Here is an 18,815-nt window from a genome sequence, read left to right as displayed (position 1 = left end):
CCCAGTTTCTGGCTTGAAGGTCGCGAATGAAGTCCTTGTGGCCCCTGAGGCTGTCTCCAATGCCTTCGGCCGCTTTTTTGCAGAGGTTTCGAGCTCCGCTCATTACCACCCTGCCTTCCTCCCCCGCAAACAGGCAGAGGAGGCTAGGCCACCTGACTTCCGCTCCTCGAATTGTGAAAGTTATAATGCCCCATTCACCATGCGGGAAATCGAAACCGCACTTGGCCGATCACGGTCCTCCGCTCCAGGGCCTGATTATATTCATATTCAGATGCTGAAGAACCTTTCTCCTGCGGGTAAAGGTTTTCTTCTTCGTACATACAATCGCATCTGGATTGAGGGACATGTTCCCGCATGCTGGCGTGAGTCTATTGTTGTCCCGATTCCTAAGCCGGGGAAGGACAAGCACTTGCCTTCCAGTTATCGACCCATCTCGCTTACCAGCTGTGTCTGTAAAGTGATGGAGCGAATGGTTAACTCTCGATTGGTTTGGCTGCTCGAGTCTCGACGCCTACTTACCAATGTACAATGTGGATTTCGTAGGCGCCGCTCTGCTGTTGACCATCTGGTTACCTTGTCGACCTTCATTATGAATAACTTCTTGCGGAAGCGCCCGACCGCGGCTGTGTTCTTTGATTTGGAGAAGGCTTACGACACCTGTTGGAGGGCAGGCATTCTCCGCACCATGCATACATGGGGCCTTCGCGGTCGCCTCCCTCTTTTTATTTGTTCCTTTTTAATGGATCGACAGTTCAGGGTACGTGTGGGTTCTGTCCTGTCCGACACCTTTCGCCAGGAGAATGGGGTGCCACAGGGCTCAGTTTTGATCGTCGCTCTCTTCGCCTTCGCGATCAATCCAATAATGGATTGCCTCCCAGCTGATGTATCAGGCTCCCTTTTTGTGGACGATTTTACCATCTATTGCAGCGCGCAGTGTACACGTGTCCTGGAGCGCTGTCTTCAGCGTTCTCTTGACCGTCTTTACTCCTGGAGTGTCACCAATGGCTTCCGTTTTTCTGCCGAGAAGACGGTCTGTATTAACTTCTGGCGTTACAAAGAGTTTCTCCCATCGTCCTTACGACTCGGTCCCGTTGCTCTCCCAATCGTGGAGACAACCAAATTTTTAGGCCTTACCTTTGACAGGAAACTTAGCTGGTCTCCACATGTGTCATATTTGGCCGCCCGTTGTACCCGTTCTTTAAATGTCCTCCGTGTTCTCAGTGGTATGTCGTGGGGAGCGGATCGAACCGTCCTCCTTCGTCTATATCGGTCGATCGTCCGCTCCAAGCTGGATTATGGGAGCTTCGTATACTCCTCTGCACGGCCATCCATCTTACGCCGCCTCAACTCCATACAACATCGGGGTTTACGACTTGCGATCGGAGCATTTTATACCAGTCCCGTAGAGAGTCTTCATGCTGACGCTGGCGAATTGCCACTCACCTACCGGCGCGATATACTGCTTTGTCGGTATGCCTGTCGGCTACTGTCAATGCCCGACCATCCGTCTTATCGTTCCTTTTTTGACGACACTCCTGACCGTCAATACGGGTTGTATGTCTCTGCCCTGCTACCCCCTGGAGTTCGCTTTCGTCGCCTCCTTCAACACCTTAATTTTTCACTCCCTGCAACCTTTCGAGTGGGCGAGAGCCGCACGCCACCTTGGCTCCAGGCTCAGGTCCGCGTTCACCTTGACCTCAGCTCGCTCCCAAAAGAGGTCACCCCCGGTTCGGTCTACCACTCCCGTTTTTTGGAACTTCGTTCGAAGTTCATCAACATGACTTTCATTTATACAGATGGCCCTAAGACCAATGACGGGGTCGGGTGTTCCTTTATTGTTGGGGCACACAGTTTCAAATACCGGCTCCATGGCCATTGTTCGGTCTTCACAGCTGAGCTCTTTGCCCTCTACCAGGCTGTTCTTTACATCTGCCGCCACCGACATTCTGCTTATGTCATCTACTCAGATTCCCTGAGCGCCATCCAGAGCCTCAGTGATCTGTACGCGGTTCACCCTTTTGTACACCGGATCCAACGCTCTCTTCAGCAGCTGGTGGACGTCGGTTCTCCGGTTAGCTTTATGTGGGTTCCTGGCCATGTCGGTATCCCTGGGAACGAAGCTGCAGATGCCGCGGCCAAGGCTGCGGTCCTCCAGCCTCGGACAGCTTCTTGTTGTGTCCCTTCGTCCGATTTTAGCAGGGTCATTTGTCGGCGCATTGTGTCGCTGTGGCATGCCGATTGGGCTGCACTTACCGACAACAAGCTTCGGGCCTTAAAACCACTTCCCGTGGCTTGGACGTCCTCCTCACGCCCTTCTCGGCGGGAGGAGGTCGTTTTAGCCCGGTTAAGAATTGGACACTCCCGGTTCAGCCATCGCCATCTGCTGACGGCTGCGCCGGCGCTGTTCTGCCCATGTGGGCACTTGCTGACAGTTAGACACATTTTAATGTCTTGTCCAGATCTTAACACACTGCGCCTCGATCTTAACCTGCCTAATACTTTCGATGCCATTTTAGCGGATGACCCACGAGCAGCTGCTCGTGTTCTTTGTTTTATCAATTTGACAAACCTCGCTAAGGACATTTGATGATGTTGTTTTTTAATCCTATGCCCGTCCGTCTGTCTTTTATCGTGTTTTCCCTTTTAGTTGTTGTTGTCAACTTGTGCCTCGCGGTGCATTCTTAGAGTAGTCAGGGCGCTAATGACCATTGAAGTTGTGCGCCCTAAAACCACAAAAAAAAAAAAAAGAAAAAAAGAAAAAAAAGAAAGCATTCACTATAGCATGTAGCACCATCTTTTACTATTATCATGTATTATCATGATTATTATTCATCATGCCGTGGAGTCTGTGAAACACATGTTTTGGAAGAGACAGCCGTTCAACTGCAACCACAATTTGTGAAGAACAGTCGTGCACATACTACATTTGCTCAATATGATGAAACTCATTTGACTTTTGGGGCTATGTAGAAACTTTGTGAAGAGGTGATTAAATCTCTTTCATGTAATGCAAGAGTGATTAAAGTAATGTCCTGTTTAGATATACACATTTTAAGTAGGTGGACAGACAAATGCACATGATCTACCAGCAGGTTGTGATACTGTTGTGTTATGAAGATTGTTGACATACAGATTAAAGTGTGTTCTTTTCTCATTCACAAGTATTTGCCATACAATAATGTTGCTATTAATATTAAATATATCTCACTTTTTGAGTGACTTACACTTTGTCATTTGTGTGTACTAACCAGTTCCGTAACTTCATAGTCGAGGAAGCAGTCTTTTATGGTGTGAGCATGTATTAGATATGTTGTGCACACATGTTTTTCTGTGCGCCCTATGATGCAGGGCTAGTAGAGTACTCGGCTCTGTATTCCTCAGTGAGGTAATCGCTTTGATGGGAATATCATTGCACATATTGTTGTTGCTTTTGAACATTGAATTGTTTGCTCTTATAATCTAAACTAGGCTATTGCTGTCAGGCGATGCTGTTAACATTAAGACTTGACCCTGGTGGTTGTGATTTTACCCAAGTCAGTGTATTCATAGTAAATTTGTCTCATGGTGGGCAACTGAGAGCTCAATGCTCAGCATCAGAATAGAAATTTCTCATGTGTCTGATCATCACCAAATGTACAGAAATCTCGTGTGATTTCCACTTGGACTGCAAATACAAGGGGTAATGGCACCATGGTTGCATACCTAGTTGAAGTATTGCTGTTGTTGGGATAAGGCTGATACCTCTAATTCAGTTACCCATCAGTATACTTTTTGTCCCAATATTTTAATAAACATGTTTTAGGCAGTACATGACATTTCTACACACTCGGTATGCAATAAATTTGTGTCTCAAAAACAAGTCAATTGTGAGTGTCATACTCATTTTGTGAAGTATCATTTCTTTCTTCCTTTATATTTCAATAAATACATTGCTGTTGTTATTGTTACTTCACTTTGATCAGTTACCTCATTTCTGACTTTTGACGTGCTACTACAAAACTTCCCTTCATGCATAACACATGCAGTAGAAAACAATTATTTCATTAAGCCCCTTACGTAATTTACAGTGGCCAATATGACAAAAAAAGTATTGCATGGTTGCAGTTGTTGCAAGATTTTATGTATGTAATTGTTTTAAAGTTATGCGAGAAAGGAAGTAACGTCACTGTTTGTTTGTTACTTTAGAAGCCATTGGAGGCAGAGTAACAGTGCTAACAATATTATTAAAACGATTGTTGCTACTAACCATATAGCGGAGATCGTGAGTCGTAGGTAGGCACAGTGAGCAGACTGTCACAAAATAAGCTTTTGTCCAACAAGCCCTTTGTCAAAGATAGACAAAACACACACACACACACACACACACACACACACACACACACACCTAAAACACACAACTACTACACAGTACTGACTTAGTCAGGTATGATACTGAATTAAAGTGGGTCTGCCTTCTTGCAAGAACACAATTTTTGTTTTGGTTTGTTTAGTTGCAGGAAGGAGATTCATTATTATTTTCTGCAAGCAGGGAACAGTGCTTCAAATTTGATTGTAATAATAGTCGGATATGGATAGGTGAAGTTGATTGTGGCCTTGCTTAACAAACCATCCTAGCATTCACATGACCTGCACATCATGGTAGAATAACAGTCTACCGCGGAGAACTTCTGATTTATGTTTAATTGGGTTTAGTTTTAATAGTGTGTAACATCATGGCAATTCTCATATATAGTAAAACCTGCTTTCAAGAAATTCCTGAACATAGGAAAATTTAGCTTTTAAGTATATCAAACCATTTTTAAATTCGGACCTATTTTTGACAAAATTTCTAAAATTTGTTTGTGGCTATTTTTTATTTTTTCAAATGTCACACTATAATTGTAACAGTGAGTGCCACAGTTCACAGCTGATTCTTACTGTCAACATCTTAGTGTTTTGGTCGATAATTTTGTGCCTCATTTTCCTAGTAATTGTGAGTTTACTGTTAATTCATAGTCTACAGTGAACGCATTGCGTTATGTTAAATAGTTCCCTGACCGTCAGGATATGAAGTGTGTACTTGATTTTAGTCTTAAAGTACACTACTTTCATTGTAGAATATAGATGATATTTCAAGAAAACAATCAAAAACTGGCATTATTTCTTTTCTACAGAGAAATTTCTAAATTTGGAAACATAGTACTAAGTTAAGATGATCAATCAGAAAGCAAGAATATATGCAGCAATTTCCACTCAGATGTGCTTGCTGGACTGTAACATAAGTCACATTACATAGTGTTACAAATGTTGGCATACAGACTAGTTTTGCAATAGCACTAAACTCTTTAACTGCATCCTTATAAAGTGAATGTTTAAACTTAAGACTGTAAAAACAATTGTTTTAGTATTTGTGTCAATAGAGTTGCTGCTGCAAGTTACAATTCTTTGTCTAATTTGTTTTGCACATGACACATTTTGGGTGAAGTTTACTGTTGTCAAGTGTGTGTTTTCTATTACATTTTTATGAGTTAAATGTTATGCTTGCTGTGTGTGAAGTACTGCATTGTTCTAGAAACAACGAGCAACAATTTGTTGTTATTAATGTTCTACATTAGATCGATATTACGCAGCAAAATTTCTTTTACATTTCCAACAATCTGTAGGGGAAGCATAGTCAGTAGCGATAAATTTTCAAGTTTTGAAAATTAGATTTGTTACTGTGGTGCATTGAAAGGCCTCCCTGCAGTGGAAACAAAAAATAATTTTTTTGTAAACACTTGTTGCCGGTTTTGTAAAGACCTCAATGCTACTGTTGTGGAGGCAGAGTTGACACTGTCGTTACGGAAGGCCGAGTTCGTGAGTTTGTGAAATGGCTTCTGGTGCAGTACACTGCTAAGACAATTTTTTTCTGCCACTATTACACAGCTATGGCGTACGGTCACGTAACAGGATAGGACAACGAAGTTTCTACAACACTCCAACAGTTTGTAACAGTCACACAAGTGAGTTATAAAGGTTTACTTATCTTTGTGACTTGTTGAATAATAGAGTCTGCAACACTGCTTGTAATATAACAAAAAAGGCCCTCAATGGCTAAGTGCAAATAATAGTAAGTAAACTTCACAGTACATAGCAAATGCAATTTACAATAATTGTCTGTTGACTTCTAAGAGTCCACTAGACAGCGTTCCCTGTCTAAGTCAGCTCTGGACGAGGATCTATAACCGTGTAGGCGAGAACTGCTTTTCTATCTTCCGAGTGGCCTTCCGTCTGTTGTCGTCCAGTCAGTGGCGGATTGTACTCGGCTGGCAATTGGCTGAGGCGAATTTGATGTCTTCGTCTTCAGTGCCGCCTGTGGTGCTGGTGAAACTCTCACAAGTGGCGAGTGTCTCTGGCACTTGTACCAGCTCGCATCATTGTGCCTGTGGTGCTTTTCCCTGGCTGTGTCTTGTTCAGAAGACACAGCACTCCTCCTCCCCAAACCACCACACCATTGTCACGTACGGCTGAGCACCATATCGACAGTGAGGAGGAGGCACAGGTGTCGGAACCGTTGTCGGAGCGGCGACCGTCGCTGTAGCCGATGCAGAGTCGCTGCTCGCACCCTGACTACCGTCTCGAGATCGCGAGGGAACACCGGCCGAAAAACGATGCAGAAGGTGTGTCCCAGCATCTGTTGTGAGGGCATCTTCTTGATGGCGTGAATCCGCAACGGCATCTTTCTAACTGGAGGCCCCTCGGTAGGCCTCGGCACGGTGCTGACCCGGCAGTGGTAACGTGGCAGGTGCTGCCGGACATCTGCTAGTGGGCAAATGCGGTGTCAGATTGATGCCCGTCGGCTCGAGGTCCGAAAACAGCATTGCGTGACCCCACTGTGAAGGGTGGTGCTTGGGTTGTGTCGACCAGGAAGCCGAGGAAGCTGTGAACATACAAGAAGTGGCAGAACTTTGCAAGCGACAGAGGCGAATTTAATTTAGGTGCCGCTTCTGCAATTCATCGGGACCTCGAATCTGAAATGTGTGTGAACCAATTGAAGTAGTAATGATGCCGCACTCCCGTGACTTCTTTCTGCCATAGATTCTGTGAACACATGTTGGCTAATCTGGTATGTCGGCTGACTAGAATCTGCAGGTTCCAGCTGCAGCAGGGGTTGGAGCAAATGCGAGAGTGTGCGGTGGCATCGCCCGTGTAGCAAATCTGCCAACGAAGGCCTGTTGTGGCGCTGAGAGTGAGAAGTGGACAAGAAGTGAAGCAAGGCTTGTTGGCATCGATGATGCGAGCAAAGTTCGTCCATTCACTTTTTGAACATGCGAACAAAACGTTCAGCCTCACCATTCGTTAGGGATGAACCGAATGTAGTAATTGAGACTTCCCTAAGCCAGATTGCAATTCTTTTACATTCTGACATGGTTAGAGAGCATGTATTGCTTGCAAATGTGCCTGTGTCGGATGAACAACTCGAGAATTGCAGCCAGCAACTACAATATTGTCCCTGTAATTTGTACATGAAGGCACAGAAGTAGTTAGCTGTTCTAAGTAGTGTTGAAAAATGGCATGTGCTGATGTGCTACTGAAAGGCAAACAAAGGGACTTGAAAAGTCCTAAATGTGTGTTGAAGACACAGGTAGGTATTGCGAAGGTCAGTTTTTGAAAAATAGCGACCTGTGCCTAAGTGATCCACGAGTCTGTCACATCGAGGTAATGCATAACTGCCTGAGGACTGACAGTGGCTTTGAAGTCAGTACAAATCCTAATTTTTCCTGATTATTTGTGAATATAAACTACTCGGGAAGACCACTGACTTGCAGAGATGGTACGATTATGCCATTATTTTGCCAGTGAGCCAGTTCTTTCGCAACCTGTTCACAAAGTGCTACAGGCACTGCACATACTGTGAAAAAGCGCGGCTGGGTGTTGTCTTTAAGCATGATGTGCGCTACAAAGTTATTGGCTTTACGTACGCCAGAAGCAAACAGTTTTTGAAATTCGTCACAGAGCTTAGCAATACTGTCACTTGAATTGAAATGAGACATAGCTATCACATAGGCGACAGTGTTTAGTTCAAACAAGTAGAGACCAAAAATATTAACTGATTGTCTACTTCGTAGAACTTGAAAGGAAACTGTATCTGCAGATTGCGATACGTGGCTACAATGTTCAGTGTTCCTATCACTGGAATGTTCTGACCATTGTATGCTGTAAGCATATTTGTAGACTGACACAGTTGTGGTTTGCCTAACAGTTCATAAGTTTCATAGCTTAACAAGGACACTGATGCACCTGTATCTAATTGAAGTTTGACCATATGGCTTGGAATCACTAAAGGTACATACAACTTAGTAGAGAGATGTTGTACAGGGGAACTATTCCAGAATGAGATTTTCACTCTGCAGTGGAGTGTGCGCCGATATAAAACTTCCTGGCAGATTAAAACTGTGTGCCGGACCGAGACTCGAAGGTAGGAGGCGAGATACTGGTGGTAATAAAGCTGTGAGGACGGGGCGTGAGTCTTGCTTGGGTAGCTCAGTTGGTAGAGCACTTGACCGCGAAAGACAGAGGTCCTGAGTTCGAGTCTCAGTCTGGCACACAGTTTTAATCTGCCAGGAAGTTTCAGGGGAACTATTGATTGTTCTGTGGGAGCAACGTGTTCTGAATTTACAACATGCACTTGCGTAGCAGGGAGCAAGTGTTTCACATTGTGACCCGAGGACTTTGTCTTTTTATGGAAACACTTTGTACATGTCCAGTTCGGTGGCAGGAGTAGCAAGTGGCTTGGCATGACAGGCAATCTTCACGTTTATGTGCTGAATAGCATTGTGGGCAAGATTTTGCACCACACTGTTGGTGAGCGAAGCACTGCTTGCACTTAAGCTGTTGACATGTTACGATGTTCTGTCCGTGAGGCTGTTTGTGTGCTGTTAAGTGTGGCTGTTTACGGGACCACGTAGCACTGGAGCTATTTGCACCTTTCCGTTCTACAGCACAAATGTTACCAGAGTGCTGAAAACTGTCTACAGCAAAATCACAAGAGCCTTGGTAATTAGTGATCTGCAATACCTGCTCAAGAGTAGGATTGGAATATTTCACAATCTATTCTCTGATCCTATTGTCTGTCACATTCTGTGTGATTGTGTCCCTGATAATATACTCACTGTAATATTGTCCACATTTACAACAGGCATTTTTATCACAGTGTAAGTGATAAAAGATTTTGTTGAAGCATTGTGCCTCCCTGTTTGTGCTAAGGACAACCTTAATGTTGTATAATGAATGTCATTTTTTCCTTCTGGTACTGTAATTTTGAACTATAGTGGATTATTTACAAAAAACTTAATGAGGGAATAAATATACTGTGAAGCCATAGCCAGACTGACCAATTCCTTAAATAGGTGGCTAAAGGACGATTGTGGGTGAATACCACGTATTATTCTTATGGCACTTTTTGCACAATGAAGACTTTCTTAAAGATCAGTTACCCCACAACATTATACCGTATGACATTATTGAACGAACCATTTCTTCTGTTTCTGTTTGTATGCTTGGATTGATTACAGTACTAGTGCCATCTGCAAAAAGAACTAATTGTTCTTTTATACTAGATGGAAGAACCTTTACATATATGAGGAACAGTACTGGACCTAAGACTGAACGTTGTGGAACCCCATACATCATTTCTCCTCAGTCAGAATCATGTCCTTGGACTATATTGACTTGCTAAGTACAACTTTCTGTATTCTTTTAGTTAGATATGGGATCATCCAGTGGTTGGCTATACAATCAATCTCATAAAATGTCTACCTAGGAGAGTACTGTGATTCACTGAGTAAAGTGCTTTTTGGAGGTTGCAGACAATACCAACCTGCACTGTTTTATTATTTAATGCTTGTAAAATATGGTGAGTGAACTTGTAAATAGCATTCTCAGTAGAGCAACCCTTCTGAAACCCAGACTATGATTTTCCAAGGATACTGTTGTTGCTAATATTATTCTAGAAAACACCAGCTTCTCAAAAATTTTGGAGAATATTGTCAGCACTGAAACAGATGAGTAGTTATTGATATCTCTCTTAGCATCTTTCATTAAGAGGGGTTTAACAGCACCATATTTCAGTCTCTGTGGAAAAATGCCTTGAGTTAGGGATACATTGCATATTTCAGGTAGGACTGGTTTTATTACAGGGGAACAGATTTTTAGTACTCTACTGGAAACACCATTAAAACCAGATGAGCTTAGATTTTTGAGAGAATATATGTTTATTAATTTCAGAAGAAGTTCTTGATACACTCACATGATTGAATTTTATGGAAGTTACATTTTCGACACACTGCATTGATTTTGCTTCAGAACTGTTTGTCCCTATGCTTTCTGCCACATTTCAGAAATGGTTATTAAATACGTGTGCTACAAGTGACTCATCATTTACAGCTCTTCTCTTGTCTTGTTCTGTGGCTGGTTGTCCTGTCTCTCATTTCACTCCATACCACATAGCTTTAAGTCTGTTCGAAGTACTGATTTCTGATGTTATGTGCATGTTCTTTGATTTTTTAATAACCTCTCGTAGTAGTTTTGAGTAGGTTTTTTTAGTGTGCAACTACTGCATGATCTACTTGTTCTTGCCAAAAGACACATTACCATTAAATGAATTTGCAATTGTCAATGAAGACAACCATCAGCTGTAGAATGAAAATTTGTGCCGGACCGGGACTCTAACCCAGATTTCTCACTTATTGCTAGTAGTCAACTTTCCATTTGGCTATCTGTGCACGACTCACGGCCAAACCCGGACTCCCGTATGTCGTCAACCGTGCGACTGTAACCTGTACTCGTACATCCATTATATATATATTCCCATACAGGTCAGACATTGTACTTGAAAGTGGCTTGCCTGGTATCAGCAGGTAAATACAACATTGCAGTGCCTGTGTTGTTCTGATTATGATGCAAAGGAACTTTGCATCATAATCAGAATAACACAGGTACTTCAATATCATAGATGCATTTCCCTTTTCCTTTCACAGGCTACTTTAATTCCTCTAGTGATCGATGGTTTTTTGCAGGACTGTTAAGTGTCTTTTCTGATTAGCTTATGTGGGAAGCTATTTTCAAAGAATGATATGAATATATCATGGAACAGATTAAATTTTATGTAAGCATTTGGTTCATTACAAATTACCCCCATGTCATCTCATCCAAACTATTCTTTAAAACATTTATCAGCAACCAAATAAATAAAAATACTAAAAGAATGTACAGAAAGGATTGGCCTGCAAATCTCTTTCCAGCAGTCTGCATTCTTCTGCTCAAAATTACACACAATGTGCCAAGATAAATGGAGTTACATATTTCAGATAGCTAGGTGACATCCTTAAACCTGCAGAAGTAGGAAAGGTCGTACAGAAGACTCTACTATAAAAAATGAAGAGAGCTAATAGCAAAACTCAAAATGTATATTATAAGAAATGCATATCCTTTCAGCCCAAAGTCAGGCACTACAACATAGTGATCAAGTCTGAATTCTGTATGCAAGTGTGACATTAACACTGCATACAGAAAGCAAGATGGAAAACATACTGAAGGAAGAATGCAAAATCGTGAGAGAAATTCTTGGTTTAAAGTTGACCTAGCAGCAGGTGTCAGAAAAAGGTTAAAATTTTACACACACAACAACATACTCACCAACAGAATTGTGACATACAGACAAGGGATCAAGTCAACAATTCCATGGACCACACTAGTCAAACTTGACTTAGAAAATCACAAATCGATCCAACAGAAATTGAAGACAGAAACATTATACAGAGACAAAATATACAAGTTGAATGTTAGGTCAGAAAATGCACTCCAGAAGAAACCAGGAACAAAGTGCACTGAAGGTAGAAAGACTCCACGGAGAAAAAAATGAGAGAATTATGGAAAATCAGGCAGAATTCTTTGAATGAGCCAACAGGAGCTCTATGCAAGTAAGACGTGGAATCTTCTTCCAGGATTGATATGCTGTGTCAAATTTTGCCTCTTACATTTGACAAATATCTTTAACTTTTATATTTATAATGCATTTCTTTGGCTACTTTGAAGTTAATGCAATAGATCATTGAAGACAATATCATGATTGACATAGGACAGGCAGTGTGATTGCTGTGGCCGAAGCGGCACACGTGAATGTACTTTGATGTTGATATCTATATTTCTAGACTGCATTTGACAGTCGCATTTGTATTAATATTTACATTTTCTGTGGATACCATTAGCAGTCCACATAGGCACTGGGCATCAGTATTCCTTGTTGCTCGTTACCTAGTATCAATGCTGCTTACCCCCCAATAGCAGTCCATCTCAGTTAAAATTGTTGGGACCTACTGTCATCTCCAGATCTTCTTGGACTTTCCTCTGGAGCATGTGCATCTCTTTAACAAGTATAGAACTACTTTCAAAGTTGATTACCTGACCAAATTCCTTACCATATTTGGCAATTGTGAGTTGTAATGGATGATTTAAGCCTTTGTGACATGGTAATTTGTGTTGTGGAACCTTACTTCATCTGTATAAGTATCATTAAAGATAAAAACCAACAGCTCTGTGTTGTTTTCCTGTATTATATTGAAACAAGTTAATTTTTTATCTTCTGAATGCTTGAAAATACGGCTGAACTTCTTTCTTTCTGAGTTTCCTGCCATATTCAGTAATGCAACTGGTGCAGGGCAGAATTGCAATTTGGTGTCGTGTCCTCGACCTGCTTTGATGTTGATCAAATTTCTACTGATTGCAATGTAACATATCCATTAGCCATTAGTGTCTTCCTCAAGAACCAAAGTTCCTGTCCTATATGTTCAACATCACTGATGTGATACTCATCTGGGCCATGTCCCAAGGACAGCCAAATTTTCTGCAAGATGGTGAGTTGAGACCACATGCAGATATGTTGATGTTGTTGTCGCCGTCGTCGTCTTCAGTCCAGAGACTGGTTTGATGCAGCTCTCCATGCTACTCTATCCTGTGAAAGGTTCTTCATCTCCCAGTACCTACTGCAACCTACATCCTTCTTGCCTCAAAAAGTTGAGGTTCTGAAAGCTGTACTACATTACATTTTCTACTAATATCTTGCAAACAAGGACATCTAGAGCTGCAACGTCAGTGTCAGTATCGAACAAGATGGACTCAAGTTTGGAAGGACTGGTGTTCAAATTTCTGTTCAACCATGAGATGTAGATTGTGTGTGGTTTTCCTAAATTTTTAAAGTGAATGCCAGGCTGGTTCCTTTGAAAAGGCCACAGCCAACTTCCCTACCAACATTCCCAAACTCAAACTTGCACTCTCTTTAATGACCCCATTGTGGACAGGCAATTAAATCCTGATCTTCCTTTTAATATTGTCAGTCTCCTCAATTCTTAAGGTTACATTGAGGTGACTGCCATTTACATGCTTGTCGTACCCTTCATGCTATTCCTTTCCGTATTCCAGATCGTGAGGGTGTTATGTACCAGATGGCTGGCACTTACTCAAGAACACACAAAGGAACACTTTGGAAACACAAACATTCTTGCTGCAGAAGATAAGGGAATCTCATGCAGTGCCTCAATAATTTTGTTTTCCTACTGGCTACTAGGGACTCTGATACTTGGCACTGATGTGTGTTGTTGATCGCTACTTAGAAAATGTAAATCTCAACATAAGCAAGAACCCAAGTTTACCAGTTGCCCCTCAATTACCACAGTGGCAGTTAGTCACGATGCAGCTACATTTTCGTATACCATCAGCAATTAACAGCCAGTGAAATGCAGTCTAACATAAACAAGTGGGGTTTGTGTCTAATATGAGGGAAGTAGTTACCAAGAGTACAGCAGTGCAGCTTAATTAGCCATAGAAGAAGACTCCAACATCAACATTGAAACATTGGCCATCTTACTGTGTTAGGCATGTTTTTCTTTAGTTCATAATACAAAAGGTTTGGATAATGATTTATCTGTTCCTGTATTTTAAAATGGATTTAAAAAAGTCTTGACTGCAATAAAATATTTATTTGGAATGCTCAGTTGAGCAGCAGACGTTTGTGGGTCAACGACACCTTCTCCATTCACTGCCACCACTTACCATCATGGTATAAATTATCTGAAGATGGCCACATTCTGACTGAAACCAGTTACTGTTATACATAAGTATTTTACTGCAACCAAGACTGTTTTTTATCCATATTAAAATATTTTAACTAGGCTGCTGATTTTCTCTAAGAGAAATGTTCTAAAAATTAAATTACTCATTCCTGTATTACAAAACTGTTCAGCTGTTTCCTGTTCTGTTGATGGTAATAGAGCTTTGTAAGCTATCAGTTATCAACTACCAATATCATCTTTTTTGTGTAGTTTCATTTTCTCTCTCTAATTTTGTACTTGTTTGGTGTAGAGCTTAAACTACCTCTGCAGTTAAGGTCACTAACACATACACGTGTGATTGCACTTGACTCGAGAGGCTGATACTTTCAAGACCTAGTGGTATAAGAATTTTCCAGTGGCTCTGTTTGGCTGGCACATGCACGAGTCCTATAAAAATTACGCCAACATCCTGTGTTACATTACAAACCAATCGGCAGTGTTCTATGGAGTGAAGGTGATGTGTCTGATTTGCATCTGACATCTTCTCCTTCCCTTTCATCCATATCAATACAAACACAACATTACTCTCTACAAGCACTTCTCACAGTTGCCAACACAACACTGATATACACGTCTTAACAGGTTGGAGGAAGACAGCTACAAAACACTTCCACTAGGATCTCACCGAGCGAGGTGGCGCGGTGGTTAGCACTCTTGACTTGCATTCGGGAGAATGACAGTTCACTTAAGGGAAATGCTGCGATGGTTCCTGTGAAATGGCACGGCTGACTTCCTTCCCCATCCTTCCCTAATCTGAGGGGACTGATGACATCGCTGTTTGGTCCCCTCCAGCGAATCGACCATCATCTGCTAGGATCTTGTCCAAGATGACGATGAATGATTCCCGCATCTGCCCCCAACACTCATTTCACAAGTTAGGATTGACTTTTTAAGTGATGTTCACATTCTGTAATTTATTTGTTGAGCTGTTTGAATATAAAAATGCTGATACCTGTATTGACTCTTCACTTTGACATTGGTATGATATAAAACTCAATTTTTCTGCATTAAGTCGCCTGCTTTGGGAATTCAGTATGCTGCGACTATAGCCTTTAAACATATTGGGAAAAAATCAGAGCGTTTATATGTGTGTATCATACACTGATTTAATGAGCTCTTGTAGGTATTTCGGTAAACTATTGTTAGATATTGTATATGTAAGTTAAAACTCTTGCATGCTTTGTAGTGAATGTTTTCCTTAATTTTGCTTCAGATGTTGTGAATAAGAAGACTCACTATGTGAAACCATTTTCACACGAATCTCCCAATGAAGATAAGTTGTGGGAGGAAATTGCAAAAGCCAGCACTGCAGACTGGAGTGCTTTTTCTTGTGAATGAATCATGAAACACCTTGAAAAATACTTACACTTTTATATTTCCATGACATTAAATATATTTTAGCTATTCATGTGTAAAGTTTTATATGTCTGTCAGAACAAGAATGTTGCACATATCTTCAGTGTGAAGAAGCAGTAGCATTAAATAAGTATAAAATCACTATTTTTCACAACCTGTCCTTTACTACCCTGCACTGCTACCACAAGTTATCACTTTAAAATATGTCACCAACTTAAGCTCAGCAACTCTCCTTCCCACCATAAAAAAAACTCTGCATTCAATTTTATCTATCTCATTGAGGACTTAAGCTTCACACTGAAATATTTTTCTCATTTTGTACAAAAAACATGTTTCTGTAAGAGAGGGTGGTTAACCTCATGTAAATATTATTGTATCTAAAAGAAGTGTTAGTTTTCATCATGTTAAACAAAGCAGAATAATAACTGTATTTAATTAAAAATTAAATTGATTTGTGAAAGTTTCCGAAAGAAAACTATGTAAAATATACTTACTATCCATGTTGGCAAATCCAATTTTTATTTTTTATTGATTTTTTTATTTCAGAATTTTTTGTTTTAAAGACACTTTAGGGAAGCAAAGGTGAATCGTACAAGAAAGAAAAATTAGAATTTGGAATTTAAATACTCTTGTAAGATTTCTTAATGCACTAGTGGCAATCTTCTAAACCTAAATGCAAACAAAAAAGCCAGATTAACATCTATAAATTCCCAGTTGCATCAGAGAGAGATTATTTAAAAAATGGAAGTTCATTTGCGCTGTAGCTGAATAAGTTAACTGTCATTATTATGTGTGCGAAGATCAATTCTAGCCAGCAGATTTTGTAAACATCACTAGGCACAGGTATTCGAGAACATATGGAATTGGCATTATACTAGCATTTGCCCTTTTCAGGTTACATGGGAGATGGTGGTGGTTGTGGTAGTGGTAGTAGTACTGTGGACAATGTTTTCACCAATCAGATGCAAATATAACTGTGCATGACATAGGTTGCAGTGCAAACCATAAAATATTGGAAAAGCCAACCAGTTCCTATTTTCAGCACACAGAGTATGATAACAGATTATTATCCACACTGTTTTATGATAGTGAAAGGAGTAAGGATGTAATGGGCTCTAGAATTTCAAAATGTGATTCAATTCCAAGAAAAGAAAGAATGTATAAATTGCATCAAAGTACAGGTTACAGATTAGGTAAATTTGAAAAAAAAGCTATAAAATGAGGAGAACCAGTTGAAAAAAACTAAAAAAGCTATATGATGACTGGAAATTTCAGTTAATTGAAAAGTTACATCATGTCACCAAAAGATTTATTAATAGCCAGTTAAGGAATGCCAGTGAAACATCCACAGCAATATGATGGTTTGTATAAGATAATGCATTTGCTTTATCCATTTATAAGAGTAGTTCCAAGTTGTGAAAATTACTGAACTATCAGTTTTGTACATCTATCAGCACCTGTTTTCTTTGAGATTGGAATTATTATATTCTTCTTGATGTCTGAGGGTATTTCGACTGTCTCCTATGTCTTGCTCACCAGATGGTAGAGTTTTGTCAGGACTGGCTCTCCCAAGGCTGTCAGTAGTTCTAATGGAATGTTGTCTACTCCTGGGGCGTTGTTTTGACTCAGGTCTTTCAGTGCCCTGTCAAACTCTTCACGCAGTATCATATCTCCCATTTCACATTCATCTACATCCTCTTCCATTTCCATAATATTGTCCTAAAGTACATCGCCCTTGTATAGACCCTCTGTCTCGGAGATCGGCAACAGACGGACCACGGAAGGTCGAACCTCTGACCAGCAAATATTCTTAAATACAATCCGACGTCCAACTAAGTATCCCGGCGCTAAACGTGTCTGAAAAACAAACATTTAGTTGAGTAGATCAGCAAATCATTTAATTGAGTCGATCCACTTTATTGTATTTTTGTTGGCGAGTAGCGTCTCCCACCACACGTCACTGCTCACTGGTTCATTTGTTAAACAAGTCCAGACCTGCCGTTTAGTCAGAGAGAGCACAGTGGGCGGTCGGTCTTAACTTCGTTTCGTCAATCGCAAGCAGGCTGCGGAGCAATTATTCATTTGTGTTACAACTTGTTGTGTGAAAAACCTTTTCGTGCATACATACCTACCTACATTAATAATGGGTCCTAAAAAGCGAAAATTGGACACAGGAAATAGATTTTTGAGTGAATGGACTGAACAATATTGTTTTACACTGCCTGATAGGCTTCCAGCGGTTCCAGTTTGCTTAATATGTAATAAAACTGTCACTGTTATTAAAAGTGGCAATTTAAAGCGACACTATGAAACAACTCGTCAGCGATTCCACAAAAACTTTCCTCTTGGCAATGAGGCTCGTAAACAAAAACTACAGGTAATATAATTCTGTTAGATAATGTATAAATGTGATGTGTATAACTGCTTTGTAAACTTATCAAGATAAAATTTAAATTTAAATTAGAGGAATATCTCACTTCTGATGAAAAAAGCACGAAATTGTTGGTTCGCTGCATGAGTGAGCAATAAAAATCGGCAGAAGCAACATTACGTGTGTGCTGGAAACTTAGTAAACACCAAAAACCATTTTCAGATTCTAAAATAATGAAAGAATGTATGTTGGAAGTAGCCTTGGCACCTTTTGAAGAAATAAGGACGTTGTCGCTGCAATTCAAAGTATTCCAATGTCAGCAAGAAGTAATAAGAGAACAACGGAAATTTTAGCTACTGGTATTAAAAGCACTCTGCTTGAACTTTTGGAAAAGGCACCATGCTACGCCATGTGACATTGTTGATGATGAACAAATGTCTATTTGCGTGAGATTTTTCGACATTGAAAATAAGATCTTCTGGGAAGAATTGCACGCAATATTGCCTTTGAAAGGTAACACTTCAGGAGATTATTTATTCAAAGCTATTGACGAATTTATTATTAATTCCAACATTCGTTGATAAATTAGTGTCTCTTTCAACTGACAGCGCCCCAGCGATGATTGGCAAAGAAAAAGGTGTAGTAAAGAAAATCAGGGATCAGAATCCAGGTCTAATATCGTATCAGCGTATAATTCATCAGACTGCCCTTCATGGAAAACTCAGTGCTACACTGAAAGAAGTAATGGACAGGTTGGTGCAGTTGATTAATTTTATGAGATCTCATTCTTCTCTTCAACACCGATAGTTCAAGAAGTTTCTTTCAGAATGTGATGCAGCGTATTCTAACTTACTGCAATACACCAATGTTCGTTGGTTAAGTAAAGGTCAAGTTGTTGAACGTTTCTGGCTAATAAAGGAAGAAGTAACCTCCTCCTTGCAAATCTTGGATACGCAGGGAGA

At 40.6% G+C, this 18,815-nt stretch overlaps 1 protein-coding gene across 1 annotated transcript in view; it reads left to right on the top strand.

Moving 5' to 3' along the window:
- Positions 1–15,623, top strand: part of LOC126143140 (uncharacterized) — a 273,492-nt gene extending 257,869 nt beyond the window's left edge. The window contains exon 6 of the mRNA XM_049915350.1: positions 15,340–15,623. Within this exon, the coding sequence (XP_049771307.1) occupies positions 15,340–15,464 (125 nt within the window). The 3' untranslated portion in view covers positions 15,465–15,623. The remainder of the gene's footprint in view (positions 1–15,339) is intronic.
- The last annotated feature ends 3,192 nt before the right edge of the window (positions 15,624–18,815 follow it).

Source organism: Schistocerca cancellata, unplaced genomic scaffold (genome assembly GCF_023864275.1).
Source record: "Schistocerca cancellata isolate TAMUIC-IGC-003103 unplaced genomic scaffold, iqSchCanc2.1 HiC_scaffold_782, whole genome shotgun sequence".
NCBI lineage: Eukaryota > Metazoa > Arthropoda > Insecta > Orthoptera > Acrididae > Schistocerca > Schistocerca cancellata.
Note: the sequence above shows the minus strand (reverse complement) of the source record. Positions and strands in the feature narration are given on the sequence as shown.